Source organism: Cetorhinus maximus, chromosome 7 (assembly GCF_964194155.1).
Source record: "Cetorhinus maximus chromosome 7, sCetMax3.hap1.1, whole genome shotgun sequence".
Lineage (NCBI taxonomy): Eukaryota > Metazoa > Chordata > Chondrichthyes > Lamniformes > Cetorhinidae > Cetorhinus > Cetorhinus maximus.
The window spans coordinates 17,238,161-17,253,702 of record NC_135885.1 but is presented as its reverse complement, the minus strand read 5'-3'; the positions used below and the strand labels follow the sequence as shown (position 1 = coordinate 17,253,702).

General features: G+C 42.1%; 1 protein-coding gene across 1 annotated transcript in view; it reads left to right on the top strand.

Moving 5' to 3' along the window:
* Positions 1–15,542, top strand: part of LOC144682610 (cohesin subunit SA-2-like) — a 123,114-nt gene that overhangs the window by 27,380 nt on the left and 80,192 nt on the right. The window contains exons 3-6 of the mRNA XM_078545103.1: positions 2,558–2,630; positions 7,794–7,952; positions 13,572–13,668; positions 14,691–14,767. Of these exons, the coding sequence (XP_078401229.1) occupies positions 2,558–2,630; positions 7,794–7,952; positions 13,572–13,668; positions 14,691–14,767 (406 nt within the window). The remainder of the gene's footprint in view (positions 1–2,557; positions 2,631–7,793; positions 7,953–13,571; positions 13,669–14,690; positions 14,768–15,542) is intronic.

Here is a 15,542-nt window from a genome sequence, read left to right as displayed (position 1 = left end):
GGGAGCAGAGTCAATGGCAAAACAACCTGCTACTAAAAGTTGCCAGGTTGGCCACCTTGGCGAACTGACATTTCAGCTAGGCTTGCTGATAAGTTCAAGGCGCTTTAAGAAATTGTGTATTCTTTTTTCATGGAAAGCGTTCGTTCATTAGTTATAAAAATATTGGAGGTGGGAAAAAAAACGATGGGGTGGGGCAGTTGGAGGCGGAAGATCATGTGACGAAATCTCTAGGACCACGGCCAATTGGAGCTGGCAGCTCTCGCTCCAGCAGATGCTGCATGTGCTGCAGCTTTAATTATTGTAACGAGTTTTCACAATATTATGCTTTCTCCCCAATCTTTCTTGCTGATTGGCATCCCCTCTTCAGTAGCATCCTATGTTGGGATACCGGACCAGATTTTTTCTGCCCAGTGATTATGAATAGGTGGACGTCGTTTGAGGTGGGAATCAGGAGGCGGGACCGATCCCAGCTTGTGGTCCTGCCTCCGTTGCCAGCCTGCCGCAAGGCAGGTCAAGCCGCCCAATTGGTGGCAGGGGATGGGGTCAGGAATGGACGCCAGGGAAGTGGGCCACATCCCAGCCCGAATTGACCATTGCTACAGCTACCGTCTGTGTGTGGTCTTAAAAAAGAATGAGAGAATCTTCATCTTCAAAATGTCCAGCGTACGTATCGAGCTGGAACCTGGGATAATTAAGGCAGGGAATGGTTGGTTATTAAAATTTCATTCCTGTTCAGTAGTTTTTTTTGTCCAAGCTTGCAGTTTTTTTTCCCGTGAAATGAAACCGTATCAGTGCTGCTGCCCCCTGTTCCCACCAGGCCGGAGCTGGTCAGCTTCATGGAGCTCCTATTGGCCGCCCAACCCCATGACGAAATCTCGGGAGGTCAGAAGGCGAGCTCTTAATGAGCTCCCTCCTGACCTCAACACGCCCAATTAAGGAGACGGGTGATTTCACTTTCCTGTTCACCCTCATCCTCCCTCCATCCTCAGGAAAGTCAGAGTCGGGAATGGGGGAGCAGAACAGCATGCAGGCCACTCTCTGTCCCGATGGGAATGGGAAAACCTGGCCCCTAGCCCATCATTGCATTGGCCACAGTGATCCTTGGGTACCCTGCCAAGTCATCATTCTTCAGGCATGAATTCCAGTGAGGTCGCCACCTAAGCGAAGAACCCTTCCGTTTGCTGTGTGTAGCAACATCGTAAATGGGTTGGGAAGTTTTCCTCTGGCCAGCAATTGTAGCAAGGTTGTAAAGACACTTCAGTAGATTTTCATCTGCCCTGTCCAAGCAGAGTGAAGACTAGAATCTATCTCATTGGATTTGAAAGCATGCTGTGCTATGCTAAGACTTAAATGCAGACTCATTCATCAGAAATTCCACTTTCTAATCGGCTGATATCTCTCAGAGTAACTTCAGGGCCATTCTGCAGGGGGAATTGCTGATGCAGTAATGCTCTAGGCTTGTGTCAGCAGCCCCACTAAGTTGACAGTGTTATTCAGAGAGCGGGGGAGATGGTGACATAGTGGTAATGTCACTGGACTGGTAAACTAGAGGCCCAGGTTAATGCTCTGCAGACACGGGTTCAAATGTGGCAGCTGGGGGAGTTTGAACTCAATTTGAAGCTAGACCCAGTAGTGGTGACCATGACAATTATCATCGATGGTTGTAAAAACCCATCTGGTTCAGTAATGTCCTTCTTTCAGAGAAGGAAATCTGCCATCTTTACCAGCCTACATGTGACTCCAGACCCACAGCAATGTGGTTGACTCTTAACTGCCCTCTGAAATGGCCTAGCAAGCCACTCAGTTCAGGCGCAATTAGGGATGGGCAACAAATGCTGGCCCACCCAGACATGTCTACATCCTGTGAATGAATAAAGAACAAAAATGGCCAACGAATTGTTGGTGGATAAAATGGAACCATGTCACATCGGTGGAGTAAATTGCACTGTGCTGAGGTTTGTCGCTAAAACACATTGTTGGAGAGCTTTACTCTATGCCTGACTACACTACATAAGACCTGAGATTGCTTGATGGTGAAAGTGGAGGCTGTATTTTCCTCTCAACCCACCCATACAAGGATGGGAAGCAATTTTACCTCGTAATTACCCTGCCATTGGGAAATTAAGGTAGGAACAGGAAATGGATGTGGGATTTGCAGCTTGATTTTCCTCTGTTTCTGCCAATATCCTGGCTGATTTAAACCAAAATATCAAAGAAAATCCTGGCCTGAGTGTTTGTTGTGAGAAATTCTTTTCCCTGTTGCCCTTCCCGAAAGTTACTGAGGATATAGTCCCCAGAGAGCTCTGGTTTAAATCCCATATGATGAAAACTGAATTTGGCTAATTCAGCCACCATGACCTCTGATTATGGGCACTGTCAGCCGTTATATAATACTGGCTAGATTTCTGGCTCCCCGCTACCTAACCCACATTTGGTTGGAATCACGAAATGCAATCCCCAAAATATTGGTAAAAATCTCAGAACACCAGCTATAGATCAATGGAAATTGATCACCTTACACCACTAACTCCATTGATGTACTTCATGTTTGTTACAGAGAGAGCGAAAGCCACTCCGAACCTGACAATGATCTGGAGAATCAGAGACGGGGAAGTGAAAACTCCTTGTTGGTAAGTAGCAGGAGATTTCCTCTCCTGGCAGCAAGGAAGGTGCAAGATTTGAAGCTGGGGTATCACAACCTCGAGAGGAGCTCCAAGGCCTGGATTTTCACCAGGTCGGGATGACTCGGGAGCCCTTTAAAAACGGCGGGCGGGTCCCGGTTCTGGGATTCCTGACCCCATTCCTGGGTTTTCCGATTTTCGCCTGGGCCTTTTAAGGGTGCGGGCTGGTTCAGGCTGCGAGCCAGCACCCTACAGTCCCGAGCTGGCTGACTCCATTGCCATGTTCTACTCGGCCGCAATTTTCATGAAGATGGGGCAGCTTTGTAAAGAGTTGTGGTTCATGGCACATCAGAGGAGACGTGAACCGTAGTCTGCATGAGGGAGCCTTTTGAAAGGTAAGATCAAAAGGACCTCTTCATGCTCCCAATGCCAAGCTATGCCCCTCCACCCACCCCCCATGGCCCATCACGCACACTATACTAAGCTATGTTCCTCCATCCACTCTCATGGCCGCTTATGCACCCTACGCCAAACTATGCCCTCCACCCGTGGGCCCTCATGCTCCCCATGCCAAGTTATGCCCCTCTGCCCAGTTCCCATGGCCCCTCATGCCCCCATGCCAAGCTGTAGCACTTCCATGCCCATTGACCCACTATACACTGTATGGGACCAATGAACCCTAAAGCGACAATAGAATGTGTTTAAAAAAAAGCTTTACAAAAACAGTCATTCATTCCTTTCCACTGTGTTTAAAAAAAAAGTCCTTTTACTGCAGGACAATAGAAGTGTCAATCATTCAGACCATTTAAAGTATCAATAGCAGAAACTGTAAGCACTTGAAACCTCTTAACTTTGTGTAAATAAACATTGTGCAATTTGCAGCAGAGATCAGAGAGCCAGAGTTGTCAATCAAGCAATGTGTTCTCTGCGGCTCAGGTGTTTCAACAGACTAATGGATTTCTGGGCTTTCAGTCACAACTCATTATGTATTCTTGGCTGAGAGGTCAGACTTCTATGAGAGTACTGAAAGTTTCAAGTGCTTGTAGCCTCAGCTATTGAAACTTTGAAGGGTAAGGATGATCCACACTTTTATTGCCCTGTAGTAAAAAGGAGCTGTTTTTAGAAAAGTGGAAGGTTATCAATGAATGACTTTTTAAAAGCTTTTTTTACATTATAGAGATCATTACTTCTATACAGTGGGTGAATGGAAATGGCTTGGCATGGGGGAATGAATGCCCATAGTGGGTGGTGCGGGACATGAGGTGGCATGGATGGGGCATGGGGAGTGTGTGGGGGGTGAGAGGGCGTGAGGGTTGAGGGCTGGGGGACCTTTCTGTTTTTGTTTTAACTGGGACACAGTGCTAGAGCATCAAGGTGGGCCTTTGAAAAAGTCTGTCCTGCTCCTGGAATCCCCTGTGGCTGCCTCCAAACTTTTTCCTGGGTCAACTGGCCAGACTGCAGCTTGCACATGTCCTGTCCCCCCTCCACGCCCCCCCACCCCCCTCCCTTTGCCACATGGAAATCCCAACTTTGCGGGTATTTTCTCCCAAGGTGAGTGGGCCGAGCCGGGAATTTTCCCAACTCCTGCTGCCGCCTTGAGGATGAAAATCAAGGCTTAAGTCATGAAACTATAATAATTTTCATAATATTATTATGCTTTATTGTTATGGCACAGCAGATGGTAAATGCTAAGCTGCTCAAATCCCAGAGAGAAACTTGAAGCAGCTCTCACAACTATTTGCAATTTGTATTTATTTTGAGATGCGGGCTTTGAATTCAGTAAAAAGGCCACCAAGGCTTAGAGGGATGATCGGATGTTTACAGCTAACAAGATATATAGGGCAAAGTTATTATGTTTATTTTTCCAGAAAGCCACTGACCATATTGGCAACATGAAAGATTTTTATATTATGGGAAAAGTACATTTCCAAAGACGTAAAGAACAATGGAACTTATAGATTAAAGAGAGAGAAACATATATAAAGAAGGAAGGAAGGTGATGTTGTAGGGCCATATAAAAATTAAAAGTAGTGTGTGAAACAGCCTTGGGGAAGCTTCCCGCCATTTTTGCAAAAGTCTGCTGTGTCCAGTAACTAAAGTTGAAGAAAAGCTTTTGGGGTTTCACTGTCGAGTGGGTGCTGTGGTCAATTTGCTGGCTTGCTATTTAAATTTAAAATCTATTTTGGACGGTTGCCTTAAAATGGGTGTGTAGTTGGGAGTCAGTTTAATTAGGAATTTTGGGATTTGTTATAATATTAAGTAATTGTAATCTTATTTTTGTGCTTGAAATCTTTTATTTTGTTAATAAATGTTTTAATTTAGTTTTTAAAATCTCTAAAGGTGGTAGTGGACTCATTACTTCTGTATTCATTGCACAAATCTTCTCGTAATAAATACAAATTGCAAAACCATTGTGATAGCGTGGCCAAGTATCTCTTGTGGATTTGGTCCACCTGGCACATATCACCTGCACCTCATAACACTGCCATAAAGTTGCCAGTATTATGTTTTGTTTTAGATTAAAGATTAATCCAATACTATAACAACTTTAGGAAGCTACAAATATTTAGAACCCACAAATTACATTTGGATGCCAATTTGATCACTTTGTAGATCAATTTCCAATTTGCAAATTAAGTTCCAGCGGATTGGAAAAATGCTAATATAAAGCCCTTATTCAAAAAGGCAGGGAGGCAGAAAGTAGAAAACTATAGACCAGTTAGTTTAACATCTGTCATTGGGAAATTGTTGAAATCCATTATTAAGCAAGTAGTAATGGGGCATTTGGAAAGTCAAAATGCAATCTATCAGAGTCAGCATGGTCTTATGAAGAGTAGATCATGTTTGACTAATTTGCTAGAGTTCTTTAAAGATGTGACAAGCAAAGTGGATAATGGGGATCCTGTAGATGTAGTATATCTGCACTTCCAGAAGGCCTTTGATAAGGTGCCGCACAAAAGATTAATACACAAGATAAGATCACACGGAGTTAGGGGTAATATATTAGCTTGAATAGAGGATTGGCTAACCAACAGAAAACAGAGAGTCAGGATAAATGGATCTTTTTCTGGATGGCAAGCTGTAACTAGTGGGGTGCCACAGGGTTCAGTCCTTGGGCTCCAACTATTTACAATCTATATTAATGACTTGGATTTAGGGATACAAGGTACTATAGCTAAATTTGCAGATGACACCAAAATAGGTGGAAAAGTAAGTTGCAACGAAGAAATAAGAAATTTACAAATGGATATGGATAGGTTAGGTGAATGGGCCAAAATTTGGCAGATGTAGTTTAACGTGGATAAGTGTGAGGTTATCCATTTTGGTCGGAAGATAAAAAGGTGACTTATTATTTAAATGGAGAGAAACTTCAGAATGCTTCAGTGCAGAGGGATCTGGGTGTCCTCGTGCATGAATCACTGAAAGCTAGTATGCAGGTACAGCAGGTAATAAGGAAGGCAAATGGAATTTTGGCATTTATTGCTAATGGAATAGAGTATAAAAATAGGGAAGTGTTGTTGCAACTGTACAAGGCATTGGTGAGACCGCACCTGGAGTACTGTGCACAGTTTTGGTCCCCTTACTTGAGGAAGGATGTAATTGCATTGGAGGTGGTTCAGAGGAGGTTCACTAGATTGATTCCAGAGATGTGGGGCTTGACTTATGAGGAGAGATTGAGCAGTTTAGGCCTATACTCGCTAGAGTTTAGAAGGATGAGAGGAGATCGAATTGAGGTATATAAGATGCTTAAGGGGTTAGATGAAGTATATGTGGAGCGGATGTTTCCCCTTGTGGGGCATTCTAGAATGAGAGGCCATAGTTTTAAGCTAAGGGGTGGTAGATTTAAATCAGAGATGAGGAGGAATTACTTTTCTCAAAGGGCCGTGAATCTGTGGAATTCACTACCTCAGAGTGCAATGGATGCTGGGACGCTGAATAAATTTAAGGAGGAGATAGACAGCTTTTAAATTAGTAACGGGTTGAAAGTTTATGGGGATAGGGCGGGAAATTGGAGTTGAGGCCGAAATGAGATCAGCCATGATCGTATTGAATGGCGGGGCAGGCTTGAGGGGCTGAATTGCCTACTCCTGCTCCTAGTTCTTATGTTCTAAATCCTTTCTTAGCTCTTTGCTATTTCAAGGTTAGACTTGTCTGACTTGGCTTAGTTACATTTTAAATATATAAATAACAGAAAAGCTAATGAAATAAAAATGAATTAGAACAATGGAACAAGATTAAAGGATAATCTAATTGATGTATTTCAGATGATTGAAGGATTTGATAGGGCAAACAGAGAGAAACTATTTCCCCTGGTGGGATAGCTTAGAAAGAGGGGACCTAACCTTAAAATTAGAGCTAACCCGTTCGTGGGTGATGCGAGGAAGCAAGGGCAATTAGGGATGGGTAATAAATGCTGGCCTAGCCAGTAATGCCAACATCCCATAAATGAATAAAATAAAAGCACTTCCTGACACAAAGAGTAGTGGAAATCTGAAACTCTGTCCCCTAAAAAGCTATTGAGGCTGGGACCCACTTCAAAATTTCAAAATTGTGATTGATAGATCTTTGGTGGGTAAGGGTATTAAGGATAGAGAACTGAGGCAGATAAACACCGTTAAGAAATAAGCCAGCTGCAATTTACTTGATTGGTGGAATGGGTTTGTTGGGCAGAATGGCCCGCTCCTGTCCTTTTTTTCTACTGGCTGCAGTACATAATTTGCTTTCAGGTTTCCGGGAGAGGGAGTAATGTTATCAAGTGGGAAGTGGTTAGCTGTCCAGTAAAGTGTGTGCGATAGGCAACATGGCAAATTGTAGGATTTTTCACATCAACTCGTGCTCAAGAAACTTTAGGCTGGAAATTCCGTGAGTTGAAAAGGAAATAGGGATAACGCAAAAACTGCCTTAATATTGTTGTTCTTCTAACTTGGATACCAGGACCCGCTTGCCCATGCATTTATGCTGTAAAATCCATTTTTTGGTGGCGCAGTAGCCGGCTTAAAAATTGCTAGCAAAAATTTCAGCCTTAATCAAATGGTCACAATGTCAGGAAATGCTTCGCCAACCCTCTGAGGTCAGCACCTATTATACCTGCACCTATGCAATCAGTAAGGCAGTCTTGCAATTAGTGTTGGAAATCAAATTTAAAATGTTCTTTTCCTTGCCTCTTTTTAGTCCTGGAAGAAGAGGCGGAGAGATCAGTCCGAGAAAGGCAGAAGGAGATCATCAGTGTGTTCTCGGCAGAATCGAACCAGTCGACACCGCCAGAGGGATGAAGACATTGAGGCCGTCACACTGTTTGAAGTGGTCAAGATGGGGAAGAGTGCAATGCAGGTGTGTGCGAGACAATGAGAACAGCCTGGAGTTGGAGTGGCAATGTCTAACATTTCAGCAAGACCAGTGGTCTTTAATTCAGAACTCTGAGGTACAGAGGGATCTGGGTGTCCTGGTACATGAATCAGGAAAAGTTAGCGTGCAGTGACAACAAGTGGTTATAAAGGCAAATGGAATGTTGCTGATTATTGCAAGGGGGATGGAATATAAAAGTAGAGCAATTGTACAGGGCATTGGTGAGACCACATCTGGAGTACGGTGTAGAGTTTTGATCTCCTTATTTAAGAAAGGATATAAATGCATTAAAAGCAGTCCAAGGAAGGCCATTTCAGCTGATACTTGGGGTGAGGGGGTTATCTTGTGAGGAAAGGTTGGACAGGCTGGGCCTGTAATCGTTGGAGTTTAGAAGAATGAGAGGTGATCTTATTGAAACATAAGATTCTGAGGGGACTTGACAGGGTGGATGCTGAAAGAAATTTTCTCCTTGTGGGAGAGACTAGAACTATGGGATGCAGTTTGAAAATAAGGGATCTCCCATTTCTGAAGGAGATGAGAAGAAATGTTTCCTCAGAGGGTCGTTAGTCTTCGGGACTGTCTTTCCCAGAGAGCAGTGGAAAAGGGTCATTGAATATTTTTAAGGCAGCGGTAGACAGATTCTTGAGTAACAAGGGAGTCAAAGGTTATCAGGGGTAGGTGGAATGTGGACTTGAGGCCACAATCAGATCAGCCATGATCTTATTGAATGGTGGAGCAAGCTTAAAGGATCAAATGGCCTATTCCTGCACCTAATTTGTATGTTATTTGTGGGCGTTACAGCCAAACAGTGGCCCTTCACTGACATGTATAAGTGCAAGGGTTAGTGGATCAGGAGCGGTTACACTTTCCCAACTCAGGAGCATGAATGCCAATTGTACCCTGGTGCGCTGGCTGAAATCAATTAACCCTGGACAGAATCAACTTTATGGGTTAGCAGCATGTCAGGCAGTGTTAGGAGGTTCTATAGAGCAAGCCAAAAACAATGTTTGAACAATTGACATATAATATATATATAATATTTATATATAATACATATATACATGAGAAGAGTGGAGCATTTTACCTGACAGGTCATAGAAAACATCTGAGAGTGTCTACGAAACAGGATATACAGGATAAAGCCCTAGTTAGACCACACCTGGAGCACTGTAAGCAGTTCTGGGCACTACACCTTAGGGAGGATATATTGGCCATGGAGGGAGCGCAGTGCAGGTTTACTAGAATGATGCCTGAACTCCAAGGCTTAATTACAAGGAGAGATAACAAAGAAGTAAGAAAAAATAATAAATCAGTGTTGTATTCCCTGAATTTTAGAAGGCTAAGAGCTGATTTGATCATAGTTCTCAAGATTTTATGGATGATTGAGTGGGAAGATAGAAAGAAACTATTTCTGTTGGTTGGGCATCTAGGGTTAGGGAGCATAGCCTAAAAATTAAATTCAGGTCTTTCAGGAGTGAAATATATTCAAAAGGTGGTAGAAGTTTGGAACTCTCTTCTGCAAACGGCAGCTAATGTTAAATCTATCGGATCTTCCCTCAACCTCCTTTGGTCCAAGGAGATCATACCCAGCTTCTTGAATTTAATCTAGTGTCTGACTTGTGTTTTGTAGGTTTACTTGGCAGCCATCCTGACTGGGTGGAGGTGGGAGTAAGAGGCAGAACCAGTTTTGTGAGCAAGAACTGCTTCAGACGCATTGGATGTTTGAAAGTGCACAATTGATTGCAAAAATTTCAAGCCTAAATGGTTTTGGGTGTATTTCAGTTACGTTTTAAATTCTGTGATTATTTCTGCACTGTTTCAGTTGATTTGGCCCAGATCATGCTGATTCTTGGGTGAAAACCAAGCAGGAACACCAAGCCTATAATTTTAATCGATGATTTTTGGCGCAATTATGAGTACTTGAGTAGACTCACCTCCATGGCTTTCTTTTTCTATCTCTCAATATTCAGCAAAAGAAATTCTAGGAATCACAAATTAGCCAAAGGAAGTAGTTGATATTCTCACAATAAGTTCAATAACAGTGTGCCTGACTTATAACCATAGTTGATGCTGAGTTTCCTGTCACCATGGAGCCGTGGTGTAGACCAGCTATTTTGGGTGATAACCATTTAATGTATCCTTTAAGTTTTCATTAGACAAAACCTTAAGGGCAGGAGTAGGCCATTTTATTGATAGTATCTTAAATGTGTTTAATTGTATGAAGAGGTGGGTATTAACTGGGAATTTACTTAAGCCCCTATAAGTAAACATTACTGAAGCTGTAATTGTTGGTTTAAGAGATGCTGGCTTGTAACATGTAAATAAATGCTTACCAGAGTGTGTAAAGGTTGGGTCCAGTTCTATCCTTCACCAACTGGTTTTTTGGAATATAACATGGTAGCAGAGAATGGCTGCCTAAAGCTGGAGGTTGGAAACTAAGACAAAAAAATGAATATTACTGAAAAAAGAGACATGTTGTCGAAACTTTTCAACTTCATCAGGACATAATTGCAAGAATACTTAATCTCAAAGGGAGCATCAATTTGGACTGAATGAGAAGAGGGTACTGATTGGTTGGCAAGAAGACTCTGATTGGTAGAGGCATTGCCATGAAGAATGCACCAGGGAATTAACTGCTAAGCTTTTAAATTCAAGCCAGGCAAGTCAACTCTGATTGGTCAAGGTATTGCCACAGGGATGCCAACCAGGGAATAGCTGTGCCCCAAGCTTTTGTTTATTTGAAAAAGGTGTAATGCATGGGCATGTTCTTTTTGTTTGCAAAGGACAAGGCTCTGTATTTGAATTTACGTAGCTTCTAGCATGTGTAGGTAAGCCACGCTACGAGCCCGACTGATGATCTTAAATTGGTTATTATTGTAATTCTTAGCACAATCAAGATTGTTTAGTAAGTGTTGTCCAATCACAGAATCACATCAAATGTTAGACACTATGTTATGAGCTTTGCGAGCTGGTTGAATACGGGCCGTACTTTGCCTGCTGCGAACAGCTGAAGGGCTATGCTGTTTGATATGATCCCCCAGCCGTTGGAACGTATGGCCTACATTCTTGGCATCCTGTTAGTGGAGAATGCCCTCGAGTTGCTACTGCATAGTAGCAGTGTGAAACGGCTAGCTTCACCTGTTGCTCAAATCTTTGACACATCTTACCCTTCTAGGGTAATCTGAGGTAGATTGAGCACTTTAAGACCGAAAGTGGTGGCCTTAGGCCCATTCATGAGTTTGTGTGATATATAGTGCAAAATGACCTGATCAGGGTCGCCATTATCCTGCAGGATAGCTTTGATTCGCCATATTTTGACACCAAGCTTGCACGGTGAGCAAATGGCTCAGGCCCTATTTATGAGCTTGCCAATAAGGCCAATTTTATAGCGCATGGAACTATAGGAATCCCAATGTGTATTTTGACCAGTGAAGGGGGACTTGCTGTAGACAGCAGTAGAAAACCCATTAACATATTTCTCAATCAGCACATTGAGGAAAGGAGGGAGCTCATTTGACTGCTCCATTTCAAAGGTGAATTTGAGTGCAGGATGGAGCCCATTAAAAAATTCAGATACTAAAATTCCTGTGATCATTGTGGAAAATGGTAGAAAGCAGGTGTAAATTGTTGTTGTATGATTTCCCAGAGTTTGAACAATATGACAAGTGGAAGAATGAAGATGCTATGTGGACTTGGATTATGTCCCTACCAAAGAGGAAACAAGGAATTGCCTTGGCTTTATTGCTTCCTACAAGAAATGAACTCAGAAATAAAATATTTTGTGAGATGGATGCCCATCAGTTGGGTACTAATGGAAATTTGGAACCTTCTATGAGAGTTCTTGGATGAAATTTTTAACAAAGAGTTAAATGTCTTTGAGGCTTGGTCAGGTTTTGATAGAGTTCAGAAGACAGATGACCATGCCATGGAAGAATACATCATGGAATTGAATGAAAGATTGATGAAATTCAATTTGGGGATCCTTCAGTTCCTGGAGAGGGAGACCCAATTGGATCAAATGCCTGCTGTCTTGATAAAATTTATGGGGCTGTTTTCATTTCCTTCAGCCTCATGGAGCAAACAGGACATTCTGTAGTGACACAAAGAATGGAGCACTCAATGATTGTCAGATTTTGAAATGATTCAACTAATGGATGCAGATGTCAATGCAATGGAAGGATTAAAGACAGGTAGAGCAAGGAAGAAAGCATCTTTAGCAGTTTTGGCTAATACTGCAGAAGACAAAATTGGACCAGCAATATTAGGTGAATGAATCCCTGGAATGCCCAATTATCAGTTAATAGGTACTTCAGGTGTGACTAGAAGTATCATTATGCAGTGAACTGCGAAGAGGCAGGATCCTCGACATGGCAAAGAGAATTCTGAGGAAGATGATGATGAATCTGAACAAATTATATTAGTTGCAGGGAGTTCTAGCCCTGTGATGAATGTGTTAGTCATAGATTCCTTTAACTGTGAAGTACTGGATAGTACTTGCACTTCAACAGTATGTGGAACAGATTGGCTAAAATGTTATTTTGATTCACTAAGTAGTGAGGATCAAAGCAAGTTTAATGAACATAAAAGTAATACTTGTGCTTGGTTTGGTGATGACAAATATATTGATGTCATTAAAAGAATTAATTCAATGTAGAATAGCTGGAGTAAGCAATTTTAAAAGTACTGATGTAGTCTGTAGTGAGATACGTATGCTGTTGAGTTAAAGAAAAAGGCTGTTAGCAAGGAAGTTCCAGGATTTTGACCCAGTGACAGTGAAGGATCCCACCTCTGGGTAAATGACCTACTGGCGGGATGATGCCGGTATACCAGCATTTCAGCTGGCGGCAGGAATTTCTGTGCTCCTGGCCCCGATGCTTCTCATCAGAGTGTTAGAAGGTATTAATGGCATTAAGTGATAAGAACCAGAGAGAGAAAAAGAACAAATAGTCTTAAAGCCACACAGACGATTTTCTCACTCTACTTGTCAAAGGTTAACAATCCTGCTAAAAGATGCAAGTGTGGTTGATGAAGAGCAAAGGAGTCTCATAGATGAGATGAGAGCGAAATGTGAAATCTGTAAAAGGCATCGGTGAATTCCGGCATGTCCTATGGTATGCCTTTCATTAGCAAGTGACTTTAACAAGATTGTTGCCATGGATCTAAAGGTATTGGTCAAGAACATTCCACGTTGCAATATTTTTAGGCACTGTGTTTAATGTTGAAGGATGAGCTGATTTATGTGGAAAATTGTGGGTTTTGATTAAATCAGCATTTGTTCTTCTCTGGCTAATAAAACCCATGACCCCTCCAACACAAGTCAGCTAATCATTCAACATTCATTATTCCTAGCATCTGAAAAAGATTACAACATGAAATATCCCCATTGCAACCTTTCCAGTATGTATCTCTCTTATAGATATTAGTATACAGTCAGTTTTCAACACAGTGGTGTCAATAAGTAACTCCAGATAAAATATCAGAATTGAGTTCATACATTTTTGAAAAGAAACCAGAAAATCTTTGAGTTGAAGGAATTATATTCATGAGGTCTCAAAGTTGGAGTGCCATTTTGTGCTTTGTGACTGTTCTTTGCTTGCTTTGCAGCCTGTTGTCAATGACTGGATTGAAGAGTATAAACAAGACCGAGACACTGCGCTCCTGGATCTCATCATTTTTTTCATTCAGTGTTCAGGATGCAGAGGTACCCTGCTCTGATTTGTCATTAATGTGCACTGTCTTATCCATGATACATTACTCTGTATTTCACTAAAAATGCTCTTGAATACATCGGGATGATTTAATATTTTCCAGACATTCTATCTCTCACTGTTGTGATTGAAGCTAGACTTACTTTCTAAAATGTGCCTATTAGGAATGATTGTTTGGTTTACATTAAAAAAATATTTATAATTATAATCCCCTTATCCACCCAATTTCCGCACCTTTCAGTCCTGTCCTTTCCCATTGAAACCAATGGGAACAAGTCTCCATTGGCTCTTCATTTGCCAATATATTAAATTAAAAATCCTTAACTCATCCCCAAGTTCTTGCATAGCCTCAGGCCTCATTAAGTCTGTTGTTGCCTCTAGCCTTTGAGACAGGCATTCCTGCCAATCATTCAACCCCTATCTCTCCCTCTATCTGGGGCTTTTAGCAACAGAGCCATCAAAAACATTGGCCCCACACTTTGGAACACTCTTCCCAAATACTTATGTTTTGCTACCTGTCTCCCTTCACTCAAAGGATTCCTGAATTACATCTATTTTGGCTACATCCTGTGACACATCTGTGACAATTTGTTATGTTAAAGGCACTTAATAAATCTAAGTTATAGTTGTTGGAATTAGTCCAAAGCTGAGCTATTCTGTCTGAGGACTGCCCAAAACCAGATTCTGCTGTCGAAAACTGGATATTGTGGTCCAAAACCATACCTTCCCCTCCAAGACTGAACTGTGCATGGAAACCATGGAGCTTTCTGTTTGAAACCAGACTATCCCAACCTAAAATTTAATTGTGGCAATCCGTTGCTACAATCACAAAGGGCTAATCTGAGGACCTGGATTTCTGACCAGCAGAACCTTTGTGTGGCTATGCATTTATTATTCATACATTCTGCTTTATGAGGACATTCCTTTTGTCAAAATGTAATGTATTTTATTCTCATGCATGAATATTTTTAAGTAATGTGCTTCATTCTAAGTGTTTTTTCTCTTGTTGTTGCAGGGATGGTTACAGCTGAGGTTTTTCAGAACATGCACAGCCCTGACATTAGGAGAAAAATGACTGAGGAATTTGATGAGGTGAAATAAGGTTTTTGAGATTGATTTGAAAACATGGTTTTCATCCTGTGCTGTATATTCAATCTCCCTCCACACATAAATTGTGGATTTGAATGCTGTACAAGCAGCAGTTTCACTGCAGGAAGGATACATGTGTGGAGTCAACAGATCCGACAGCTTGCTGAGACAGTTGTCACAGGCTGACACAGCTAAAAGGTGCAGTGGTAACTCCCCACTGTGCCTTCATGCACTATGTGCACACACAAGCATAAGAAATAGGAACCGGAGTAGATAATATGGCCACTCGAGACTGCTCCGCCATTCAATAGGACTATTGCTGATCTTCTATCTCAATTCAACTTCCCGTCTGCAACTCTTGATTCCTTTAGTGTTGAAAAATCTATTGTTCTCGGCTTTGAATGCACTCAATGACTAAGCATTTACAGCCCTCTGGAGGGTAGAGAATTCTCTTTTTTACTGATGGAGCCCATTTAACATTATCTATACCGCAATTGGATCAGCCCTTTAATCTTCTAGGGAAGAAATTCCCAAATGTAGGGACGTTGAGAGGTCTTGTGGTGCAGTGGTATTGCCCTACCTCTGGACCAGAAGCTCTGGATGCAAGTCCCACTTCAGGACATGATGGCCATGGAAGCTGTGTTCATAACGTGCCCAAACAGAATGATTATCAGCCTGTACGCCCTTCCTATATCCCTGATGGCAGGCGGTAAGAGCGGGAGAGTTTCCTGGTCAACAGCAAACCATTGCAGTACTTTGCCAAACATAGTCATGGACC